The sequence below is a fragment of the Panthera uncia genome, unplaced genomic scaffold (assembly GCF_023721935.1).
Source record: "Panthera uncia isolate 11264 unplaced genomic scaffold, Puncia_PCG_1.0 HiC_scaffold_243, whole genome shotgun sequence".
Classification (NCBI taxonomy): domain Eukaryota; kingdom Metazoa; phylum Chordata; class Mammalia; order Carnivora; family Felidae; genus Panthera; species Panthera uncia.
The window spans coordinates 40,804-65,673 of NW_026059162.1; the positions used below are offsets into that span (position 1 = coordinate 40,804).

Below are 24,870 nucleotides of genomic sequence, written 5' to 3' on the forward strand. Positions count from 1 at the left end.
CCTAAATTTTTCTCCCCATGGGACAGGGACTCCGTTCTGGGCACCTGCCAGAGAAGCAGCCTCCCACTGCTATCAGGGGGCGCCAGAGGCCCAGGGGGGCCCTTGTGCACGGGGTAGGTGGGTGGGGGCGGGGGGTGGCTCCATCCTGCAGGGGTGAGGCTGGGGCCGGGGCTCCATCCGGGGGGGGGGGGGGGGGGGGGGGGGGGGGGGGGCTCCATCCTTCAGGGAAGGGGGTAGGGGTGGGGCTCCATCCTTCAGGGGCAGGGCGTGGCCCAGGCCTCCTGAGATCCCACCCCTGCACCGCCCAGCCTCAGGTCCTGCTGGGTGTTCTAGGTGCCCAGGACACCCGGTGGGGGGGGGTCGAGTGGGGCCTCCTTCCCCAGCCCAGACCGTATGCCTGCCAGCTCTCCTGGGAGGGGACCCCATGTGGGGCCGGGACAAGCAGAGGTCACCTGGTTCCAGCCGCTCTGAGGACTAAAATCATTTATCGGCATCCACCTGCGTGTGGGAGGGTGCGTGCAGCGCGCTTGGGGCCCAGGACGGGCAGGGGAGGGGGCGGGGGTGGGGATACACCTTCGCCAAGAGAAGCCGGGGCGGGGGGGGGGGGGGGGGGGGGGGGGGGGGGGGGCCGCGCTGGGGGGGGGTGGCTGACGGGGAGGGAGACTCGGCCCTGGGGGCCAGCCCCGTGGCATCAGGGCAGCTCAACCAGCCCCACGAACTTGCGGATGTCCTGGGCCAGCAGCTCCGGCTCCTCGAGGGCGGCAAAGTGGCCCCCGCGGGGCATGTAGGAGTAGGACACGAGCCTCGGGTACTTGCCCTTCACCCACCTCTCCGGTACGTGCATCAGCTCACACGGGAAGGCGGCCAGGCCGGTGGGCACCGACACCTTGACCCTGGAAGGGACAGAGATCCCCTGAGAGGCGACGTCGCATCCTGGTCCCCTTCTGTCCCCACAGCGGGGGCTCAGGGACGGGGCGGAGGGGACAGGAGGTCAGAGCCAGGGTTGTGACCGCGCCCTCAACTCCAACCCACCCAGGGCCTTTCTGGAAGGGCTGGCCAGGCTGGGGAACAGGGCCAGGTGGGACGGGTGTCCCCTGTCCCTCCGCTGCCACCTGAGGGTCTCCGTGTGAAGGTCCAAGGGGCCCCGGAAGCAGGGGTGGCACAGCGGGCCGGCCCCGCGTTCCCTTCCTGAGCTAACTCTAGATGCACAAGATTTCTCCCAGCACCTCCGGCCTGCCCACAAATTCGTTCTCACGCTGGGCGTCTGCCCTCGGGTTCAAGGCCGGCTTGTCTTGCGGCTCCCTGCCCTGGAGGCCTCTGGGCTGGGCCAGGCTTACCGATCCTGCTTGAAGAGCTGCCCCCTGTTCTCCTTGTAGAAGCGCTGGGAGGAGGTGATGGCGCCAGTTGTCCAGTAGAGCATGACGTTGGTCAGCAGGTCGTCCAGGGAGAACTTTCTGCAGAAGCAGAACCAGACGGCCGCTGAGCCCCGGGTGCACCAGAGGGCAGCCTCCGGGCCCGCCTGCTTTCCCCCCTCAGACATCACTGTGACCGGGGCACAGGCAGGCTCCGCCCAGGGTCACCAGCCACCGTGATGGCAGGTGACGCGGCATGCGGACCGTGCATGAGGCAGGCTATGCTGGCCCTCACGGCCGCCCGCACCCCCGACCACCCCCAGAGCGGTCCCACCTGGGCAGGAAACAGCAGGTGAGGACAACCGAACCCAGGGGCTTTGGGCTGGTCACCACCGGGTCCCCGGAGGTGGCTGCCCACCTCTGGCCCTCGAGGACCATCCCCAGGTGGGCTCGCCCCTGCCGGGGCCTGGGCAGGACGGGGTTTCCAGGCAGCGTTTGGAGCCCCTGGACGCGCCTGGCATTACCCACAAGCTTCCCGCCAAGTGAGTCACCCTAGGAGTCATGGGGCCCTGTGCAGACCCCACCCCCCAACACACACACACTCAGGCTGGGACTGCTGAGCAGGGGGACCCCACCCAGACTGCGGGGCTCCACCCTTGGGGAGGAAAGAGCCATTTGGTCCTCTTGACCCTAGAAACCCCACATCCACTGCGCACAGACCCGCCAGCTTCCCACCCTGTCCCCTCTCGTTCCCACAACACCCTGCCAGTGCCCTCGGCCACCCAGACCCACCTGCTGGTCCGCAGACCCCAGGGGACTCCAGCTCTGGGGACGGGTCCCAACCCTCGGTGCGTCCCGATGGCCACGTGCCACCCACAGCCCCCACCCCGCCAGCCTCCGTGAGGGAACCCAAGTCTGCACAGAGCTCCCCTCGGGCCTTCCCTGCTCCATTCCAGTCCTGGGGGCTTAGGAGATCTAAGCTTCCTTGTCGGGGGGCCCGATCCCTCCGTCCGCCTCCCAAGTCTCCCTCCCCTGCCCACGGTCTGCCGTCCGATGCCACCCAGGCCTGCCTTCTGCCTCCCCTCCCCTCCCCCACCCCACCCCTCCCCCATTCCCCGGCCCCCCCCCCCCCCCCCGACGCTGCAACTCTCCATCCACACTCGCTCTTCTCACTACGTTCTGTCTTCCCAGACCTCCCTCCGTCCCCCTCCCAGTAAGCAGCCAGTAAGCCAGGGGTCCCCCCAGCACCCCCCGATGCTGCCCCACCTGCACTGATGCCAACTGCTAATTTCCCCGAGCACAGAGAGGGTCATTTCCTCCCATTGGACCCCTCCCCAGGCTCAGATGTCAGTCCCGTTCCCCAGTGGGCACCTGGCACCCAGCACGTCCGGGACAGAAGTGTGCTCTGTGCCCAGCCCCTCTCGGACACACGCTCACGGACGCAAGTGCACGCGCACATGCGTACTTCGAGGCACCCCTCCTCCGCCCCCCCTGCCACCTCCCTCACACCGACCCCACGACGCCCTGCCTGCCCCCCTCGCGGGGGGAGGCCCCGCAGCGTCACTGCGCCTGCCCAGCTCTCCGCCTCCAGGCCTCTGCCGAGCCAGCCTTTCCAGGAGCACCTGGTGTTTTCTCTTCGCCTAAATTCTCTTCTTCCACCCTGTCCGCCGGCAAACTCCTACTCATCCCTCAAAGCCCAAATCCAGTAGATTCTCCCAGTCATTTCCGCCCCGCCCCTCAGACAAGGCAAAGCCTCCTTTCTCTGGACGGTCTCTCAGAGCGTCAGATTTGTGTCTGACAAATCAGATTTGTAGTGACAAATCCACTACAGATTTGTCGATTGTGTGCCCGGCATGGCCTAGACACGGTCCCCGCGCCCGAGGAGGGAGCCAGCCCCCTCTCCCTCTGCTCCCACACCGGCACGGAGTCCGGCGCTCTGCGTGCCCCCGAAGTAACGAAGACAGGGATGGATGCTGCAGAAGCCGGGTCAGGGCTGGCCGGGTAGCAGAGGCTGCAGCCTCTGGAGCTTCCCCAGTCTTTCTGAGGCAGCGTCCAGGGTTGCCTTCCCCGGGGCACACGGTCAGGTGGCCACGATGCCGGGCTCTCCTGGGTTCAGAGCGGGGGGACCCCGGGTGATCGCTGCCCTCTGGACCCCCTGATCCCAGGGGGCGGGGGTGCTATTTAGCAAATGGAGCATAGACGTTCTCAAGGGCTAGACCCTGGTCTTGACCCCTCCGCGGCGAGGCCCGGAGCCAGTCGCCGGACCTCTGTCCGCTTCCTCATCCGGAGGACCTGGCGCCGCGTTCACCGAGGTGAGGGTCTGAGGAGCATCCGGCAGTGAGTGGAAGGTGCTGGCCGTCGGCCGGAGGGACGCTGGCTGCCGGGACGCGGGCCCACGGCTGGCGGGGCGGGGGTGGGGGGCTCACCTCTCCAGGCCCCCGTCCTCCAGCTGCTGGAACTCGGAATCGGTCCAGGTCGAAAACTTCTCCAGGATGTAGGCAGCCAGGCCCGCGGGAGAGTCGTTCAGAGCGCAGCCTGGCGAGGGGAGAGGCGGGGAGTGACACAGGCCCGGGACCCGCGAGCTGGCCGTCAGGACACGGGGTGCTGCGGGCCCCACCGGGCAGTGCCCAGGTCGGAGCACGGCTCTGCCCCAACTCTTGGGGTGCTCTGCACCCCGTCTACTTAACCCTTGGCCTTGGAATCCCGATCTGAGTAAAAGGGGGGACACCCTCACGGCTTCTTGGGAGCCCACCCACTACGCGGGCAGCGTCCTGTGTTCGGGGAGGTCCACAAGCGAGATCTGTATGAATGCTGTTTTTTAAAAGGTGGGGTCTCAGAGGCACCCGGTCGGCTCATTTGGTGGAGGGTGCGACTCTGGATTTCGGGGTCGCGAGCTGGAGCCCCTTTTGGGTGTAGAGATTACCTGCATACATAAATAGACCCGGGGGCGCCTGGGTGGCTCAGCTGGTCAAGCGTCAGACTCTTGCTCTTAGCCCGGGTCATGATCTCAGGGTGAGTTTGAGCCCCGCCTCAGGCTCTGTGCGAACACCGCAGAGCCGGCTTGGGATTCGCTCTCTCTCCCTCTTTCGCTCTCTGCCCCTCCCCTCTCAAAAATAAACATTAAAATAAATGAATAAACTAAAAAAAAAAAAAAAGGTGGGGTTGGGGCGCCTGGGTGGCTCAGTCGGTTAAAGCGTCCGACTTGACTTCTCAGGTCATGATCTCGTGGTTTGCGGGTTCAAGCCCCACATCAGGCTGTGTGCTGATGGTGCAGAGCCTGCTTAGGAATCTGTCTCCCCCTCTCTCTGCCCTTCCCCTGCTCACTCTCTCTCACGATAAATAAACATTTAAAAAGAAAAGGTGGGGCTTTTGGTTTATACGCTCTGATCAGTGAAAAGTAAGAAGCAGCCTAAACGTCCAAAATAGGGGATCTGTTACAAATGGACACGACCCCCTCCACCCCCCACGGTCCTGGGGCTGCCGGGCCCCCAGGCTTCCTGCTCCGTTCAGGCTCGTAGAGTCCAGGGGTCAGGGGTCAAAGCCAGTGCACACGGCATTCAGCTCAAGCTGTCGTCTGGGACAATTGACCTCAAATGACCTCAGCGGAGACACGCAGCCTGAGAAAGAGCTCAGGTCCCTCCCAGGAGGTGTGCATCCCTGGAGCGCGGCTTCTGGGGCGGGTGAGCTCCCCCCCCCCCGCCCCCACAGCGCCCGGCTGGATGGAAGGGGCGTGACCCCCGCCCTGGCCGCCGTGTCCCGAGCGCCGGCTCACCCACGGTGTCGGGCTTGGTGCTCTGGATGTGCATGTAGCCGCTCTCCCGCAGCGGTCTGTAGAAAATCTTCTCCTTGAAGGGCAACATCAGCTCCATATCCCTCTGGGTGAAACCGAAGAGCCTCGGGCAATGCCGAACCAGGAAGAGGGTCAGGATGCGGCCATTTAAAATGAAAGCCATGTTCAAGTGCAGGCCTTTCACATGGCTGTGAGGGCAGAGAGCGGGCCCCGGTGAGGCTGGCGTCAGGGCCAGGGCCAGGGCAAGGGTGGGGGGAGGCCGGCAGGAGGAGGGAGGCGTTGGGGAGGGGGAAATACAGAGTTTCCAGAAAGTTCTGGCTTCTCCCAGGGCTCAGGCCACCAGAAGGGTCCACTCTGACGTTCCCCTCCTCTATCTGTCCCTCTCTGTCTGGGCACCTGGCCCAGCGTCACCAACCCCGTGTGATACCGAACGGAGAGGATCCACACCAAAGAGCTCTGGGCGCGGCTGGGTGACAGGGGCCCCTCCGTCCTCTCCCCCTGGGCCCACAGACACCCCGCCCGGTGGCCCCCCGCAGGCAGATCCCGCCGCCCCCGCGCACACAGTGACCTCGCGGGGGCTGTGCACACGCACACTCACCTGGGCACCATCTGGGCCATGTGGGTGCAGATCAGGGCCCCCCAGTCCCCGCCCTGAATGTAGAACTCCCGGAAGCCCAGCCGCAGCATCAGTTTGTAAAAGATCCTGGCGGTGGCCGCTGAATTCAAGCCTGGTTGGGAGGGAAGGAGAACAGAGTCACAGGAAGTCACTCGTGGGGTCCTCTTGGGCTCCTGTGAAATTCCTCACACCCCTCTCGCCCCCCGCTAGGGTGACAGCAGCTCACAGGAGGGGAGGAGGCGTCCCGGGGCCCAACGGTGGTGGCGAGGCCGCGGCCAGTGCCCCGCAGGGAGCGAGCCTGGCGTCCGCGTGGCAGGGAGGGACAGCGAGGGGACAGCCAAGCAGCGAGGGCGCGACGGGCTCAGGCCAGCCACCAGTGTGCTCCTGTGGGGCTCGGTCAGCCTCGCTGGCCCGGGACAGCCCGGGGCCCAGATGCGGGGAGCTCCCGAGGGCACGGGAGTCGGGGCCCCGGGGCCAGCGTCGGTCACCACCGCTCCTCGCCCGCCTCAGAGCCCGAGAGGGTGTGCTGGCTCCCCGCCTGGCGGGCAGGCCTGGTCCACACCGCCCCCCGCAGCCCCCATACCCTTTTTGGAGGCTGCCTCCGAGAAGGCGTAGCCAGGAATGGAAGGGCAGATGACTTCGAACACGTGCTCCTCGCTCAGGCCGTGGTTCGCGGGGTCAGTCAGGAGGGGGATGATCTTATAAAACTCGTAGAAGGAGCCGGGCCAGCCGTGTACCATCAGCAGGGGCTTGGGGGTGCGGCCGGGTGGCAGCTGGGGCGGCTTCACATGGACGAAGTGGATGTCCAGCCCTGGGGAGACGAGCACAGTCAGGCCGGCAGGCATCGGAAATATTGTCTTTATTTTTTTAATGTTTATTTATTTTTGAGAGGCAGAGACAGCGTGCGAGCCGGGGAGGGGCAGGGAGGGAGGGAGACACAGAATCCGAACCCGGTTCCAGGCTCTGAGCCGTCAGCACAGAGCCCGACGCAGGGCTCGAACTCACGGACTGCGAGATCATGACCTGAGCTGAAGTCGGACGCTCAACCGACTGAGCCACCCAGGCGCCCCAAGATTTTATTTTTGTAAGTCATCTCTATGTGTCTCCCTCTCTCTGCCCCTCTCCTGCTCACACTCTTTCTTTCTCAAAATGAATAAATGAACTTAAAAAAAAAAGTTAAGGGGTGCCTGGATGTTTAAAAACCCAGAGGTGAGAGCTATTAAAGGGCTGTTCCCTTCCCGGAAACCGCCTGACCCCGGGACCACCTCGGGGTTCCCCAGGACGTCACAGCACGAAACACTGAGTCGTCCGGACAGCGGCCTGCTGTGGCTGCACCCAGGTGCCGCGGGCCTTGTCCCCGCGCTGGTGGCCTGGCCCAGGCCCAGCGAGCCTTTGAGAGTCTTCCCCTGGCTCCCCGGCCCGGGTGGTCCCAGAGGGCCTCCCTCCTCTCCATTGCCTGCCGTCCTCGACCCTCACGCCCCGAACTTTCTGGGGTCCTCTCTGCCCCTACCCCCGGGCTCCAGCCTCTGTGCCGGCTTCCCTGTTCTGCAAGGAGACCTGGGCCTCCCTCGGGGGGTGAGGCAGGGCCTCCAGAGACAACGGCATTGCTGATCACAGGGAGGCCGAGGTTCAGGGCCCTTGTCCCTTCGCCTCCAGCCTCTGTCCCGGCGGGTGCTGGGCCAGGACACCCCCCTCCAGGCCCCTCGCCACCCGCCAGGCCCGGGCCCAGCTCTGCTCCCGGGTTCTGAGCCCGCAGCCTGGGTCTGGGGTGCCTGGGGCTCCACAGACCTGCCGGGAAACAAGGAAGGCTTCCTTTTTGATTTTTAACATCTGTCTTCATTTTTTTTTTTTTTTAAAGTTCATTTATTTATTTTTGAGAGATAGCACGTGTGAGCAGGGGAGAGACAGGGAGAGGGAGAGAGAGAATCCCAAGCAGGCTCTGCGTCGTCAGCACAGAGCCCGACTCGGGGCTCGAACCCACAAACCGTGAGATCGTGACCTAGAGTTGAACACTCAACCCACTGAGCCGCCCAGGCACCCCTTCGCTTTTAAAATTCAAACATTTAGGGGCGCTGGGGCGGCTCAGTCAGTTAAGCGTCCGACTTCGGCTCAGGTCATGATCTTGCCGTCTGTGGGCTCGAGCCCCACGTCTGGCTCTGTGCTGACAGATCGGACCTGCTTTGGATTCTGGGTCTCCCTCTCTCTTTGTCCCTCCCCTGCTCGTGCTCTGTCTCTCTCAAAACTAAAATAAACATAAAAAGCAAGAAAATAAAATTCAAATATTTAAAATTCAAAAAGGATACAAGGGAACAGTGAACAGTCAGCCTTGGCCTCGGCCCTTCCCCCAGCCACCAGTCCCCTCCCGGGGGACAGCTTCCAAGGACCGCCGTGTGCACGCCAGCACGGGCGCGAATGAGTGGGTGTTCCCTAACTTTACACTCAGATGAAAAGGTGACAATCTGAATTCGAAATAACCGCATGCCGGGCAGTATGTTCCAAAGGAGGTAAGGTCTCCTATGAATAGGAGTGCATTCATTTTTTTTTATTTAAAAAAAAAATATTTTTTTTAAACGTTTATTTATTTTTGAGACAGAGAGAGACAGAGCATGAACGGGGGAGGGTCAGAGAGAGGGAGACACAGAATCTGAAACAGGCTCCAGGCTCTGAGCTGTCAGCACAGAGCCCGATGCGGGGCTCGAACTCACGGACCGTGAGATCGTGACCTGAGCCGAAGTGGGCCGCTTAACCGACTGAGCCACCCAGGCGCCCCCGAATAGGAGTGCATTCAGCAACGCGGAAGGACCCCGGGATGTGTTGTCAAGTGGAAAACCACGTTCCAAAATAGAATGTACGTAGGGTTCTATTTTTGCTCAAGGCAAGTTAGGATCTGTGAGCCTTTTGTAAAAAGTCTGCACTGTCACAGTCCAGAGGAGCCTAGGGAGACATGGAAACAAAGCGTAATGGGGTGTCCGGGATGGGGTCCCGGGAAAGAAATACAACATTAGGTGAAGACTGAGGAAATCTGAGCCATATCCCATTGTCTGTGGACACTGTGTTGTTCAGTCTTTATTTTATTATTATTATTATTTAAAAAAAAATTTTTTTAACGTTTATTTATTTTTAAGACAGAGAGAGACAGAGCATGAGCGGGGGAGGGGCAGGGAGAGAGGGAGACACAGAACCGGAAGCAGGCTCCAGGCTCCGAGCCATCAGCCCAGAGCCCGATGCGGGGCTCGAACTCACAGACCGCGAGATCGTGACCTGAGCTGAAGTCGGACGCTTAACCGACTGAGCCACCCAGGCGCCCCTATTATTATTATTTTTTAATGTTTATTTATTTTTGAGAGACAGAGGGACAGAGCATGAGCGGGGAGGGGCAGAGAGAGAGGGAGACGCAGTATCCGAAGCAGGCTCCAGGCTCTGAGATATCAGCACAGAGCCCGACGCGGGGCTCGAACTCACAGACCGTGAGATCATGACCTGAGCCGAAGCTGGACGCCCAACCGACTGAGCCACCCAGGTGCCCCACAACCATAGAATTTTAAAAATAAAGATGGTTTTGAGGCACCTGGGTGGCTCAGTCGGTTGAGCATCTGACTTCGGCTCAGGTTATGATCTCGCAGTCCATGAGTTCGAGCCCCGCGCCGGGCTCTGTGCGGACAGCCCGGAGCCTGGAGCCTGCTTCGGATTCTGTGTCTCCCTCTCTCTCTGCCCCTCCCCACCAAAAATAAATTAACATAAAAATTTTTTTAAAAAGTAAAGATGTTTTTAACACTAAGGGAATCTGAATAAAGTATGGACTTTAGTGGAGGTATTAACATATCAGTACTGGTTCATTCCTTGTAACAAATGTACCAGACTAAGGTTAACAGTAAGGGGAAACTGGGAGTGGGTACAGGGGAACTTCCCGTACCGTCCTCACTATTTTTCTGTAAATTTGAAATTGTTCCAAGGAGCGCCTGGGGGGCTCAGTCAACTGAGTGTCTGACTCTTGATTTTGGCTCAGGTCGTGATCTCACGGTTCATGGGTTAGAGCTCCATGTCAGGCTTCCCACTGAGTGTGGAGCCTGCTTGGGATTCTCTCTCTTCCTCTCTCTCTGTCCCTCCCCTGCTTGCTCTCTCCTTCTCTCAACATAAGTAAATAAGCATTCTAAATCAATCAATCAATTAATCAATCAATCGTTCTGGGGTTAAAATAAGTGTTTCCAACAGATGAACGGAACAGAATCACAATAAACCTGGGCATATGCAGTCAACTAAGCTTTGACAAGGGAGCCAAGAACACTCGATGGAGAGGAGACGGTCTCTTCAGTAAATGGCGCTGAGATAATTGGATGGTCAGATGGAAAATAATGAGACTGGACCCCTACCTCACACCACTCACAAAGATGAACTTGAAAATGGATCAAAGACTTAAATGTAAGACCTGAAACCATGAAACTTCCAGAAGGAAACAGACACAGAGCTCTCTGACGTGGGTCTTGATGATAGTTTCTTGGAGGCTACATCCAACTAAAAGGCTTCTGCACAGCAAAGAAAACCATCAACAAAGCGAAAAGGCCATCTGGGGAACGGGAGAAACTAACTGCAGACCACGCATTTGATAAGGGATTAGTATCCAATATACATAAAGAACTCCTAACGACTCAATAGTAGAAAAACAAATAACTCAATTAAAACAATGGGCAAAGGACCTGAATAGACATTTCTCCAAAGAAGACAGACAACAACCAACAGACACATGGAAAGATGCTCACCATCACTCATCATCAGGGAAATGCAAATTAAAACCACATTGAGATACCACTTCACACCTGTCGAATGGCCATGATCAAAAAAGGGGCACCCCTGCTCTCTCTCAAAATAAATAAATAAGCTTTTTTTTTTAAAGACAAAAAGAGATACCAAGTGTTGGTGAGGATGTGGAGAAAGGGGAACCCTCGTGCACTGCTGGCTGGTGGGAATGCAAACTGGTGCAGCCATTCTAGAAAACAGTATGGAGATCCCTCAAAAACTGAAAAGTGAAATATGGTCCACTAATTCCGTTTCTGGGAATATATATAAAAAGATAACGGGGGCACCTGGGTGGCGCTCAGTCAGTTGAGATTTCGACTCTCGATTTTGGCTCAGGTCACGATCCCAGGGTCGTGGGATCAAGCCCCGGGTTGGGCTCTGCACTGAGCATGGCGTCTGCATGAGATTCTCTCTCTCCTCCTTTGCCCCTCTCCCTCACTCGCAGGTTCCCTCTCTCTCTAAAAATGATGATGATGATGATGATAATGCACCCTCGTTCACTGCAGCGTTATTTACAGTAGTCGAGACAAGGAAGCCACCTAAGTATCCATCAGTAGATGAATAGATAACGAAGTTGTGGTCTCTCTCTATAAATATAAATGGAATACTATTCAGCCTTTAAAAACGAAGAAGCCTTGGGGGCGCCTGGGTGGCTCAGCGAGTTAGTGTCTGACTCTTGATTTCAGGTTCAGGTCCTGACCTTGAGTTTCATGAGTTCGAGCCCTGAGTCAGGCTCTGTGCTGACAGCATGGAGCCTGCTTGGGATTTTCTCTCTCCCTCTCAAGCAAATAAAATAAATAAAGTTAAAAAAAAAATGAGGAAGCCTTACCATTTATTTATTTTTATTTTTATTTAAAAAAAATTTTTTTTAACATTTATTTATTTTTGAGGCAGAGAACGAGCATGAACAGGGGAGGGTCAGAGAAAGAGGGAGACACAGAATCTGAAACAGGCTCCAGGCTCCGAGCTGTCAGCACAGAGCCCGACGCGGGGCTCAAACCCACGGACTGTGAGATCGTGACCTGAGCTGAAGTCGGACGCCCAACCGACTGAGCCACCCAGGCGCCCCAGGGAAGCCTTACCATTTATGACAACATGGGTGGACCTTGAAGGCACTGCGCTAAGTGAAACACGCCAGAGACAGAAAAAAGACAAATACCGCGTGATCTCATTTATATGTGGGATCTAAAACGAAACGAAAGCCGAAATCGTAGAAAAAAGAGACGAGAGGAGGGTTGGGGGCGGGGGAGCCGGAGGGAGGGGTCAGAAGGTGCACACCCCAGGTCGAGGTGAGCCCTGGGGGCATCCGTCCAGCCTGGTGACGGGAGCTGGCGCTGCTGTGGGTACGTAGGGAGGTTCAGGGTAAGTCCTGAGAGCTCAACACGGGGAGAGGAGTTTGTTCTCTCCCTGTATCGTCTCTGCAGGAGAAGCTGGATGTGAGCTGAACCCCCCCCACACCCCCTCTCCCCTCACCCAGGCGATCACTTCACAGCAGATGTCAATCAAACCATCATGCCCCACACCTCACACTTACCCGGTGACGGGCATCAGTTACTTCTCAGCAGAACTGGGGGAAAATGCTTTTCCGCCCAGGAAACTATTCCCTCACCCCAAATGATCTTGAGGTCACCTTGCCAAGACAGTTTTGGGCGGGAAGGGACCTCCCAGGTGATGCCGAGGGACAGCGGCGTCCCACAGCGGCAGGACGCCAGGTCTCGAGCCGCAGACAGGGAGGGCAATCGTTCTCAGGACCTTGACCGCCGGGCCGAGCGCCCTTGAGCAGTCACGGCGTCACGGACTCCAAACCCTCACGGAGCGGCGGACCAGATTCTGCGTATCTCTGGCTTTCAAATTACTGACGTGTCTTCCTGCCTCGCTCTAAAGCCCACTGGATTTGTGGGGACTCTGCATCCTTTTTGCCCCAGTGAAGTCAGCCCGTAAATACACCCCAAGGACCAGTAATTGGATCCTAAGTTGGGTCCGGGGCCCCTCCGGCAGCTACAAGGCCGCTCCTGAGACACACACCCCTCTCCCGCTGGCGTCTGGGGAACATACCTTCGATCCTGGTCTTGAAGTGAGGGTACCTGTTGAGCATCTCCACTTGCTTCCCCCAGTCAAATTCATTCCGCCAGTAGGAGAGGATCTTCTTCAGATAGTTGGAGTTGAAGCCATAATGGAAGCGGCTGTCCTCCAAAGGTGGGGTTAAACGGGTCCCGTCGATCCTGCGGTGTAAGTCCTGGAGCGAAATGCAGGACCCCAGGGAGAGAGGGGTGGGTGGGGCAGAGCACAGAAGGTTTGTTTCCAGAAGGCGAGCAGACCCGCAGCGGCCAGATACTGTGACAGGGGAGGCGAAGCCAAGTCCCTCGGGGAGGGTGAGGTCCCCCGGGTCCGCCACAGGTGCCCTCGGGGTCGTCCGCTTTCCCCAGAAGGCACCTCGTTTCCCATGACCGCAGCTGTTCCCGAAGCTGTGTCCTTCACCCTCGACGTCACCCGTATATCTCCTCTTTGTTTTTAAGTGCATCACCGCTACATGCATCTTTAACGGACCTAGGCTGACCTCTGGTGGGGACCGCCACACTTTTTTGTAAGAGGCCAGGCACTATGAACGTTCTAGGCCCTTTCCAGCTGCAGCTGGCCCACTCTGTCCTCGCAGCGTGGACGCAGCCACAGACACCGCGCGGACCAATGCACACGGCTGTGTTCCCGTAAAACTTTATTCGCAGACACTGATGTCTGAAGGCCAGGTGGTTCTCACGGGTCACGAGACATTATTCTTGTTATGTCCTCAGCCATTTTAAAGATGTAAAGGCTATTCTTAACACAGGGGCTGTATAACCCGGGGGGGCAGACAGATCTGTCCCAGGGCTGTGGTTTGCGGACGCGGGTACACAGCACTGAACGATACGCCGTAACTCGGCTGGGATAAAATGACAGACTGGGAGAGAAGGAAGGTGTGAGCCTAGCAGGCGAGGCCAGGGGACCAGCCCGGGCCCCCTCGGTGTCCTCCATAGCACCCCGGGCTCCCAGATTCCGGACGTTTTAGACTCCAAGTCTAGGAACCCACGAAAGGCGTTATCCTCAGCCTGGTTTCTCTTGGGCGCAGCCCAGTTTCTGCTCTGTACTCTTTTCCTCCTCGGAAATCTCACGACTTGGGCACTTGTGAAAGCACGTACCCCCTGCTCATCTCTCAGCTACCTTTTCTCTGTGCACCTTCCTTTCTCAGCCACGGGACTAGGAGCTATTGGAGAGAGGGCCCCTCTCTTCTCTGAGCACCCAGCCCGTGCCTGCACGCACACGTGCTCCGACGAGCTCAGAACGGGAGGGGACGTCCGGGTCACCCTCCTGGCCCAGCTCCCACGGCAGCACACCCCCCTGCTCACGTCCCAGCTGACTCCAGCGTGCGGGGTGGGGGCTGGGCTCTGGAGCTGGCGGACCTGGGTTCAAATCCTGCTCATCCCTCGGTCACCTTGGGTAAAAAGCTTCAATTCCTGCACCTGCAGAGGGAACGTCGGTCCTGCCTCCTACGGGGACTGAATGGGGCCTCGAACAGCTGTCACAGAGCAGGCGCGTCACCAATGCCGGCCCTGCGGCGGCCTCTCTGGACCCCAGCATCTGATGTCACCACGGCCCTGCGTCTCACTCAGGACCCCCGCCCAGGCCCTGATGACAACCTGCTCGCTTTCTCCGGCTAAACTCACCCCCAGGGTGGCAGGAGGGAGCGGAGGAGGGAGAGCAGCTGCTGTCTGTGACCCGTGATGCCCGCGCCCAGGGCCAGCTGGCACCCCCTGCCCACCTGGTGCTGCCGGGCTCTGGGCAGGGGAGGGAGGAGCAGAGGGGCGGGTGGGCAGAGGGGGACGGGGTGGGCACGGGGCGGGCTGGGCACGTCTCTGTAGGATGTGCCCCTGGCCGGTGTGAGAACAGCGGAGGGCACCCCACTCCCAGCCTCCCCGGGGAACACAGCCAGGCATCCCCGCCCTCCCCTCGGCTCAGCCCCGCCTGGGGAAGGGGCCTCACCTTGATCTCCTCGTCTGACGTCTCCACCTTGAAAGGGCGGATGCTCTCGTCCTCTGGGGCCGTGGGCCTCGCCCCGGGGCCCCACCACCCATCTTCTAGTGGCAGCGTTTCCTCCTTGTCCCGGGAAACAAACCAGTAGACGACAAAGGCCAGCACTGAGGCGAGGAGAATCTCCAGCCACATGATTCCTGCAGGAGCGAGGAGGGCCCGTCAGTGCAGAGACCCCCCCCCCCACCCCCACCCCCGGCCGAGACCCCGACCCCCACCCTCCCTCCCACCCAGCCCCCGACTGCGGGAACTTGTGAAAGAAGAGTCTGAGCACGTGGAAGAAACAGAAACCAGCAGGAAAAAGACAAGAGCTGTGGCATTCATCCACCGAATTGGGAAAATACCAACACAGGGTGGCCTCTCGCGGCCCTGGATGCGGGGGCTGCACTTCTGAGGCCTCTTGCTTTTCTAAGGGGCCTTCTGCTCCACGCTTCTGGAAGCTTCTCTCCACCCTCGTGTGTGTGTGTGTGTGTGTGTGTGTGCGCGCGTGTGCGCGCACGCCCCCACCCCCAGGAATGCTGGGCTCCTGAGGCTCCGCCCCTGGCTGTCTCTGGGAGGGGCCTGTCCCCAGGGTGCCCATCAGGGGCCGGGCGCACCCGGTTTGGGCCCGGGGAGTGTTGGGGGCCCGAACACGGCCACGCGGCTCAGCTGTATTTTTCTTTTTTTTAAATTTTTATTTATTTATTTTTTTAATGTTTTTATTTATTTTTGAGACAGAGAGAGACAGAGCATGAACGGGGGAGGGGCAGAGAGAGAGGGAGACACAGAATCGGAAGCAGGCTCCAGGCTCTGAGCCATCAGCCCAGAGCCTGACTCGGGGCTCGAACTCACGGACCGCGAGATCGTGACCTGAGCCGAAGTCAGACGCCTAACCGACTGAGCCACCCAGGCGTCCCCCAGTTGTATTTTTTTAAAGGAGGCTCCACGCCCCTGAGATCATGCCCTGAGCGGACCCTTAACCCACTGAGCCCCCCAGGAGCCCTCAGCTTTTTTTTTTTAAACAGCTCTATCGAGGCATAATTCACGGGCCATATAATTCGCCCACTTAGAGTGTTCGATCTGGTGATTTTTTGTGTACGACAGACAGTGCGGCCATCACCCCAGCTTGACGCGGGGAGGCGGGGAGGCTGGGGACGCCTCAGCCCTGCCACCAGGAGACTCAAGTGAGACCTTTCCCTTTAAGGAGGCGAGGGCACGTGGAGGGCACCGTCGGAACCGTAGTGGCGGTCACTCCTAGAGAGAAGCTAGGAGAAGTCAACATCTAGCAGCAGACTTTCCCACCACCTCTCTGGAGCACTGGCGGAATCTACTAGAACTCGACATTCACAAACGCGAGGACTCCGCGATTCGCCCCGAGGCGCAGACCCAGCCCGAAGGTGCCCGAGGGTGCGCTACACCGAGCAGCTGTAGGTGGGGAGCCCCACACCTAGAAACGTCCCCGACGCCATCCGTCCACGCAGGGGGGCCCCCAACGGTCCGCACCGAGCGGGCCAGACACAAAACGGCACGTCCCGCAGACCGTTCCTAAAGGAAGGCCACTGTCAGGGCCACGAGACGGCAGCGTGGAGTTTCCTCTGGTGGTGGGGCCCGGCCCGGCACTCACCGCGATGACAGTGTGCAGGGGGCACAGGCCCGTGTGTCGCCTGGGCCAGAGACACCCGAGGAGCCAGGCTCGGGCAGGTGCGGGACACAACTCAGGGGTGCACGGGGTCACCGCCGCGGGGACACCCCGTGGGGAGCCTGGGGTGGCCGTGGTCACGGGCCTCCCGAGCCTGCACGCCGGCCCTTGACTGCGGTCCCCCGCCCGGGTTTTGACTCTTTACTCGGCGAGATCTGAGGATTCGGAGCCTGACTCCCGCAAGGTAACGGCTCTAAACGCAGGAGGTCAAGCCAGGCAGGTGCTTCCCGTCGCCGGTAAACGGAACGTCGGCCTTGGAGTTTCACCGAAGGCGGTGTTTCTGTTAGGCTCGGGGCAAAAATACAAGCTTCAAAACCGTATGTACACCTCATTTGAGGCTTGGTCCTAAAAGCCGAAGTCAACTCTTGTAAGTTGAATGCGGTCTGGAAGGCACCAGAAGTCACTCGTTCTTTTCAGGTAAGAGATTCGGATCGGGGCCCCGGGAGGGGAAACGCAAACTGGCTCGTGGGACCACGGGCGGGTTCGGCGGTCACCGCGTGGCTGTGACCGTGAGCCCGGCCCTTTGCAGGCACAGGAGGTGGGTCACAGCCCTGTGCCGCAGGAGCTCATGCTCTGGTAGGACAGGCAGACAGATGAACAAGTGATGACAGCCGTCTACACAGACGAGGAGAAGCGTGCAAACGCGGCAGTGGTTAAGTCGGCCACAAAGGCTGCACGGATGAGCGGGGAGCGGAGCAGAGGTTTTAAGGATAAACAGGGATTTACGAGGCCGAGAGACAGTGCGCCGTGTAAGCAAGGAGCCTCTGGGATCTATATCCGGGTTCCACGCAGGTGTGGACACTTGGGACCTCCGGGGCGCACTCTTTCCATTTCTACCTGCGCCGGCCGAGATGGGTCTCTACCTCACCTCCTTTGTACGCGGTTCCTTTTGCATGATGAAGCCGGGAGTTTTAACTCAGAAATCGGGTTTGCCATTCGGATGGCCCTCCTGTAAATTACAAGCCAAGACTCCGGAGCGAGGCGAGGACGGGCACTTGGGGAGGGGAGCACGGCATGGCTGTGTGAGAAAAAGGGGGCCTGGGCAAGTTCCTCAAAACTCGGCACCCTAACTCCGGCCGCTCCGCAAACGCGCCCTCGGGTTGAGACACGGGGTGGCTGAGCCTGGCGGCTAAATTGGCCCCTTCCTTCCTCGGGATGGAATCGAATGGAGGGAATCGTTGTTGTTGGCAAAGCTCAGCTAAACACTGCATTTCCTGGTGCTCCCTGCAGCTTAGCATCGAGCTGAGGATTTGAAGGGGCGATTAGGTGCTGACAAAGAGCTGTAAGTGTATTTGGGGCGGAGCCCCCCTCCTCCCCGCTCGTGGCCCAGACAGTACCTCCGTGTGAATTAGGAAAAGACCCCATTCTTCAAAACGCTGCCAGAAAATTAACCTAATCTGCTGCTTTTGTCATAGGATGCCTCATTGCCATCTGCCAGAAAGCACTTGTACGTAGATCTACATACATCTAGAGGATGACGTGCGTGGCATCCTCTAAGATTGTGCAGTGCACAACGTGCACAACGGTGCATGGATCCTGCCCGTGTGTGGAAGACTGGAAAGAGCCTGGACTCGGCTGGGAAGCACGTACCTTTTGCCCTTCCCCCTTCACGCTTCCTGGGGCATAGGTGTGATGCCTGGACTCTGGTAGCCATTTTGGGCCATGAGGTTTTCTTGAGGAAAGAGGTCAGCACCAGGACAATGATGGAAAATGGGTTCCTGCTAACTGCGGGACGACTTACTCCTAAACTTCCTTTGGGTGACAGGGAAACACATTTCTACATTGTTTGAGCCACCGCTGCTTTGAGTTTTCTATTATACAAACCTTAACATCATCCTCACTAACTGAAAAAAGTCAGGGCGGGGAAATAATACATCCAGTTCCCCGTGGACAAACTCTCAACAACAAATGCTCAGCCTTCAAAATTGTCCTTTTGGTTCTTACAGATTTTATTTTTAAGTAACCAACGTGGGGCTCGACCTCACAACCCTGGGATCCAGAGTTGCAGGCTCCACCCACTGAGCCCCCCAGGCTGCTTCTCTAAGTGAGAATCCACTTCCTGACAGGTGTCAGAATGCAAAACACCAGTGGCCCCTGCCCCCGCCCGCCCCAGCCCTGGGGGCAGGGAGGGGGCCTCTCTCTGCGGAACCTTGACCTCTGTTTACATACCATGTGGCCTCCGCAGCTGGTGTCTCCCTGTTCTCTCGGTAGAAGGGTAAGACTGGCCACCGGTTGGGGATGAAATGCGCTGTGACTGAGTCACAGAACGAACCTGTGCCCCTTCGGCAGAGGGATTATTTTATGGTGTTTTTTTTTTTAATTTTATTTTTTAAAGGGGAAAGACCAGAAGGGCGACGGCCTTCCTGCGGCCCCACTCCCCACAAGACCAATTGAGCCGCTGTGGCTGGGATCCTGCTGGGTGACTTTCTAGCGACCCGTCGGGGGGTAAAAAGGACGATCTGGAAACCCACAGGCCTCCGGAAACCAGTGGGTCAACAACGAAGCTGGCTGGGGCGCCAGAGAACCTGTGTCCGAATGGGGCCACCCTTTCCGCGAACGTGGCTCCCGCCGTCACCCCTGCACAGACAGACAGGTGCGTGTTTCCCACCAAGACCCCAGCAGCCCCCTGCCGCCTCCCCTGCTCGTGAGCATCTCAACATCCCCTCCTCGCGCATCTGCGATCGCACCGTGACCTTGGGCCCCTGAGTTTGTCTCCTTCGGGGTTCCCTCGCTGTCGCGGGCACTACCCACCCCCCGAATGGCAAGCCAAGAGCCCAGGCGACGTCTTTGAAACCCCCTCCTTCGTTCCACCCCCGTGGAGCCAATCAATCGGCAAGTTCCAAAGTCGATCTCAATCCACCTGCACGGCCGCCTCCCCTGGAGCAGAGCAAAGGCCCTGTCCGGTCCCCTCACACGTGCTCTGCCTCCCTGTCCCGCCCCCAGCGTGCCCTGTGGCCAGAGTGACTTTCTGCAGATACAGACCTGATCTTGCACATCCCTGGTGTAAACCCCGGGACAGCTTCCTGCTGTCCTTGAAACAGCGAGATGCTTGGTTAACCCTTCAGGGCCTGTGCTCTCTGACCCGCCCACCCCTCCCCTCCTCGCCCTCCTGCGGTGGGGGAGCACCCTCTCCCCTCAGCTCCTGAACCCCTGCTCATCCTTCAGATTTCAAATGCAGCGTCCCTCCTCCCGTGACCTAGTTCAGCTCTGTGCACCTCCCACCCCTAGCTCGAGTCATGGTCACATCTGTTCAAGGTCCTGCGGCAATATCGCCCCCACCCTCCCACCGCACCCCGGAAGTAAGCTCCCCGAGGGTAGAGGCCATGTCTTCTCTGGCTCCCCGCTGGTCCCCGGCACCTGGCACGTATTGGATGCTCAGAAAATCTCTGCTGAAAGAATGAATTTAAAAATTCTTCGAGGGGCGCCTGGGTGGCTCAGTGGCTTGAGCGTCTCAACTCTTCATCTCAGCTCAGGTCACGATGTTGCGGTTCGTGAGTTCGATCCCCGCGTCCTTCTGTGCTGACGGCGCGGGGGCTGCTTGGGATTCTCTGTCTCCCTCTCTCTCTGCCTCTCCCCTGGCCACACATCCGCACCTGCCCGCGCTCTCTCTCAAAATAAATAAACGTCAAAAAATAAATCAAAATAAAAAATTTTTCACTGACAATGTTGAAAATTTCCAGAGCTCGTGCCCAGAAAGATGGCTGAATTCTCCTTGAGGAGTTATATATATCATCTACTTCTTAGACTATTCTGAGACACGGGCCGTGGGATGCAGGGAGAAGGCTGAGTAGGTGGGAGGTGGTGTTCTGGCAAATTCCCCCTGAAGGAAGACTGGAGAGCCAGGGTGCCCGGTGGCCGGCAGATACCAGGGTTTGGGATCCAGAAGATGAGGCTCAGACTCTGGACCTTGCTGAACACTAGTGGGGAGTCCTGCCAGCCTGTCCTCAAAGACCCCCGCCCCTCCCCCGGCCTCACGCCCAGGCAGGTGCGAGAACCCTCAGACCAGCTAAGCCCAGCTCTGAGCGCACCTGTACTGGCCGGGGTGGGGGCCGGGCATCCGGGGCTCTTCTTCGAGAAAAGAGGCCGGGAGGGCCCAGCTCTGGGCACAGGAGGCCTCTGCCCTCTGCCCTGCTTCCTGAGGGTTTCCTGCCAGTGACTCAGACTCACATGGGAGCGAGGGCCTCGGCTCCTTCTGGGGGAGGTCTGTCTGGACAGCACACTGCGGGGCAGGGCGAGAACGGGGGAGGCGAGCCAGACAGAAAGTGGGGCGCAGGGGTGTGTGTGCCTCCCCGGGCCCCGCGCCGCCTTCCCCACACCTCTCTGGAGGAAGGCAAAGGAACATCCAGCGGAAAGGGAAAAGCAGATGGTTTCCCTTCGGAGCCAGGGCGGGCCTGCCAAGGCGGCGGAGCAGGGAGCCTCCCGCCCTCCTGCCGCCAACGCACGGCTCCCAGGGGCTCCCCGACGCCATCCCTGCTCGCTGTTGGGTCTGGTGGCAGCTGGCCCAGACAGAGCGGGAAAGCCTGGGGAGGGGGGGAGGGGGAGGGATGGGGGGAAGAGGGGAGAGAGGAGGGGGAGAGGACGTCCGGACCGCGCCCCCTCTGCCCCCACAGCCTTTTCCCCGGAACCCCAGTGGCCAGACGAGGACGGGGACTCAAGATGGGCGAGGCGGGATGGGCCCTGCACCCCTGCCCACGACAAGGGCCTTGTTTACCTCCTCCAGGCCGGGAGCCAAGCCCTGGGAGAAAGAACAGCCCAGAGCCAAGCCCCTAGGGAAGGGAAAATGCAGTTTGCAGGCAACCACAAAGCAGAATAATAGAGAAGTAAAAACAGGGTGGGGGTGGGGGTGAGGGGGGTGGGGGCTCCCGGGGGGGGGGGGGGGCCTGCTCTGGGCCGCAGTGAAGGGACATACAGCTGCCTTGGAGGGGACGCTCCGGCAGACCCCTCGCCCCCCAACCCGACTCTCCAATTGCGCCTGAGTGGACAGACAGACAGACAGGACTTGTGTTGCGGGTGTTACAGGGGCGTCCAGGGAGCCAGGGGTCAGCCGGCCGGTGTTTAGGCACCAACCTCTGGCCTCCAATTGTGCTCCTGGCACTCGGCAGCCACATGACTTCAGGCTGGTGGCCCCACTTGTCCAGGCCTTGCTGAGCTGGGGATTCAAGGAGTTACCTCGGTCAAGGGGTGGTGCCCCCACACAGGCACTCGCTAAAAAAGGTTTTTTTTTTTTTTTTTTAATATTTAGTTTTGAGAGAGAGAGTGCCAGCAGGGGAGGGGCAGAGGGAGAAGGAGACACAGCATCCGAAGCAGGCTCCGGGCTCCCAGCTGTCAGCACGGAGCCTGACGCGGGGCTCGAACCCACGACCCATGAGATCATGACCTGAGCCGAAGTCGGACGCCCAACCGACTGAGCCCCCCGGGCGCCCTGGGCATTCACTTTTGCACTTAAATCCCGAGAACGCGACAGGTGGGTGAGAGGGGGCGGAGGCCGTGGGAACCTTCCCTGAAGACATGTGCTGCTGGGACCACGACAGGAAGCTTGGTGGTCTCTGTAGAGGAAAGAGCAGGCGGGACCCGGGGAACATGAGCCCCAAAGCCCAGGGTGGCGGAAGGCAGAAAGCGAGGGACGCCCAGCACCTGCTGCAGGGGCCTCGGTGGGAGGAGGGAGGCCACCCGGCTGGGCTAGAGGCCCCCGGCACCTCTGGGGGGACTCGGCCGGCCCGAGTCGAGCCCTCCCCAGGCTCGTCTACGCAGCCTTCCACACAGGCCTGAAGCTGAATGATGCGAGGAGGGGCTTGGGGGCTCGCGCTCAGGGAGTCACTTGAGACCCTGTTCTGTCTCCTGGCTCAGTTTTCCATCGGTTTTAAGTGACAAGAGAAGGAGCCCGAGCGGACCACGGCTCGCCGCCTCGAGGAAAGAGCGCTGTGCTCTGTGGGGTTTCGGCACTTGGCATCTCTGAGCAGAGAAAAGACTCCGATTCCCGAGGATAAAGGTAGCGGGCCAGGTGGCGCCCGGCCGAGCACCCCGGATCTCCTTCCCAGCGCTGACCTCACTCTGCCGCCCTCGCCCCCCAGCTCAGCCAGCCCTTGACCAATGTGCTCCAGGCCCAGGATGCCTCCTCAGGGCTGTGTAACCAGAGAGCGCTGCTGGCTGGGCCCTGGCCGAGGAACCTAAGCCACCTTCCCGTCTGGACGGCAGTGAAAGGGCCTCTGTGCTTCCCGTAGAGCGGCCCCTCGGGCCCGGGGTCCGGTGTCTGGGAATGTTCTGGGCCTGGGGTTAGTTTGCTTGCGGCAAAGTCTGGGCAGCAAAAAGGAATAAAAGTCGCAGAAGCCAAAAACGACTTCTGGAACTCCATCGAAGGTCCTGGTGGACAAAACAGCCCTGCCTCTGTGGGAGGGCGGGGACCGGAGCCGGGTGAGGGGGACGAGGTCACCCTCCCGCACCTGGTGGCAGGGCCCGTCAGCTCCTGCGGAGACAATGTGGCCTAGCAAGCAGGTCCTCCCACAGGCAAAAAAAAAACCTGGAAAGCCGGAAAGTACATCTGTTTGCCCCCCTCCCCCGACCCCCCAAAAACCTGGTAAGAGACTCAGACTTCCCCGAGCTGTGCTGGTCACTGACCGGACTGATCCTGGCCCCGGAACCAAAGCACTTCTCTTACTTTCCAGAAGGCCCCGTCTGTCCAGTCCCGATAAGAAGGGGAACACATGGGAGGATCACCACTCAGTGAGGCCAAGGGCGCCCGTCCCCTAGGGAAAAGCCAAGTCCCCGCTGCCCGGGGTGGTGGCCCTCAGGGAAGGCACAGGCCCACCCGGGCCTCCTGTTCCTGGTCACCGGTTTCCTGCGCCCTCCTGGGCTCCGGGGGCAGGACACAGCCAGCTGAAGGCCGCCCGTGGGCCCCTGGCGGGGACGGTCCGTCTGGGCACCACGGCCTTCTGCGAGGAAGCGGGGAGAAGCCCTGGGAGGGAAGGCTCTTCGAACACCCACTAACCCCGACAAGTGAGGGCTGGTTCCTTCTGTTTTAAAGAGACTCACAAAAACGAAGCTCGGGCAAAGCCGTTCTCTTGAGCCCACCGGCTCAGAAGCCCCAAGAAGACCCCTGAACGCAGTTTACCCGGCCTCCCCAAAGGCAGCAGAAACCCCTGTTCCTGACCTGACCTCCTGTTCCTCCTATGGAATCTTCTGGAACATCTCTGAGCTCCTCAGACAGAAGAGCCCTTTTGTTCCCGAAATGCAAGCACCTCCAGCGAGGCCTCAGAGGGGGAGGCTTAGCTGCAGCGGGACAGTGTCCCCAGCCGCTGGACACGGACGATGGGGGGGGCCACTTCAGGTCTGTGAGCCCCGCTGGGGGGAGGGGCCTCGGCTAGGCCTTCAGGAGTCAAGAAACGATGAACTAGGACCTCCCTTGGCAAGGTAAACACACCTCAGCAAAAGCAAAAACACCAGTTTGAACTTGGCTGGCTCAGCTGTGTTACGTTATGTAAGCAGGGATGGGATTGCAAGGTCCTCTCACGGGCGCCAGGGAGGATTTCCTGGAGCACCAACCACTTCTCCCTCCTCAGGGCAGCGGGTGGCTGGGTGCTCTGGGGGATCTGTGCGGGGGGAGGCCTTCTCCCTGCTGCACCCCACCTTGTCCCCATGGCACCCGGGAGCGTCTGCTCCTAAAGGGCCAGGCCCAGGCCAAGAACACCCACCGGCAGTCCCCCGCTGTCCCCAGGAGGCCCGCCGGGCTGGGCAGTGACACTTCTGTGTCGATCTGAAGTCCCTGCCCTCTGTCCCAGGGTTTGCCCCGCACCCTGGGGCCGGAGCCCTCACTGTCCTTGAAGCTGCCCTCAGCTTCAAGCCTGGCACGGGCTTCAAGCCCACCCTGGCCCCATCTGAACCGACCGCACCCCGCCTACAAATTTCCTTCCCTGATGATCAGTTTGGACTTAACCACACAGTCACCACCCACTGGAGCCACGAGGAGCCTTGCAAATAGATTGGCCCGTCCTCCTGCGTCCCCGGACCAGGCCCGGGCAGGGGACGTCTCGGCCCGGCCAGTGCATGACCCCGCTCTTCTCTCCACACCAGTTCTCTGTCCACATCGCTGCGTTCCCTCCAATCACTAGTGATGGGCTCTAGGGCCCTTGCAGAGGTGGGTTTTGGGCATGCGATCCAGGGGGGCCCCCCCGAACCAACACGCACCTGCTCTTTCTGCACACCCAGCCCCGGGTGGGTATGTTCTGGGCTCCTCCCTCGGCGGTGGCAACCCGCTCACGCTTAGATCTCCCTCGTTCATTTATTTTTAAGATTTTATTTGTAAGTAACCTCCACACCCAACTTGGGGCTCGAACTCACAGCCCCGACCGAGATCAACACTCACACGCTCTACGGACTGAGCCGGCCGGGCGCCCCCGGCCCTCGCTTCTCCCCTACGCCCAGCTCTGTGTCATCCGCTCAAGGGTGGAGAAGTGGGGCCTGGGCCTGGGCCGGGAGCCCGGGAGGGAAGTCAAAGCTGTCGGGTGAGCGATTACCAAGCCTGTGCAAGCTAGGCTCTCGGATCAACGGCGGGGGGGGGGGGGGGGGGGGGGGGGGGGGGGGG

General features: G+C 59.8%; 1 protein-coding gene across 4 annotated transcripts in view; it reads right to left on the bottom strand.

Moving 5' to 3' along the window:
- Positions 1-363: 363 nt before the first annotated feature.
- Positions 364-24,870, bottom strand: part of LOC125917793 (epoxide hydrolase 1-like) — a 27,222-nt gene continuing 2,715 nt past the window's right edge. For 2 of the 4 annotated variants that reach the window (XM_049623899.1, XM_049623897.1), the window contains exons 2-9: positions 14,567-14,754; positions 12,608-12,788; positions 6,342-6,569; positions 5,741-5,870; positions 5,125-5,330; positions 3,779-3,887; positions 1,338-1,454; positions 364-893 (exon numbers count right to left, since the gene is read on the bottom strand). In XM_049623899.1, the coding sequence (XP_049479856.1) occupies positions 692-893; positions 1,338-1,454; positions 3,779-3,887; positions 5,125-5,330; positions 5,741-5,870; positions 6,342-6,569; positions 12,608-12,788; positions 14,567-14,749 (1,356 nt within the window). In that variant the 5' untranslated portion in view covers positions 14,750-14,754 and the 3' untranslated portion in view covers positions 364-691. Of the gene's footprint in view, positions 894-1,337; positions 1,455-3,778; positions 3,888-5,124; positions 5,331-5,740; positions 5,871-6,341; positions 6,570-12,607; positions 12,789-14,566; positions 14,755-16,217; positions 16,392-23,439; positions 23,504-24,870 lie in introns of those variants that run through there. The other 2 variants (XM_049623900.1, XM_049623898.1) reach the window with 2 other exon arrangements.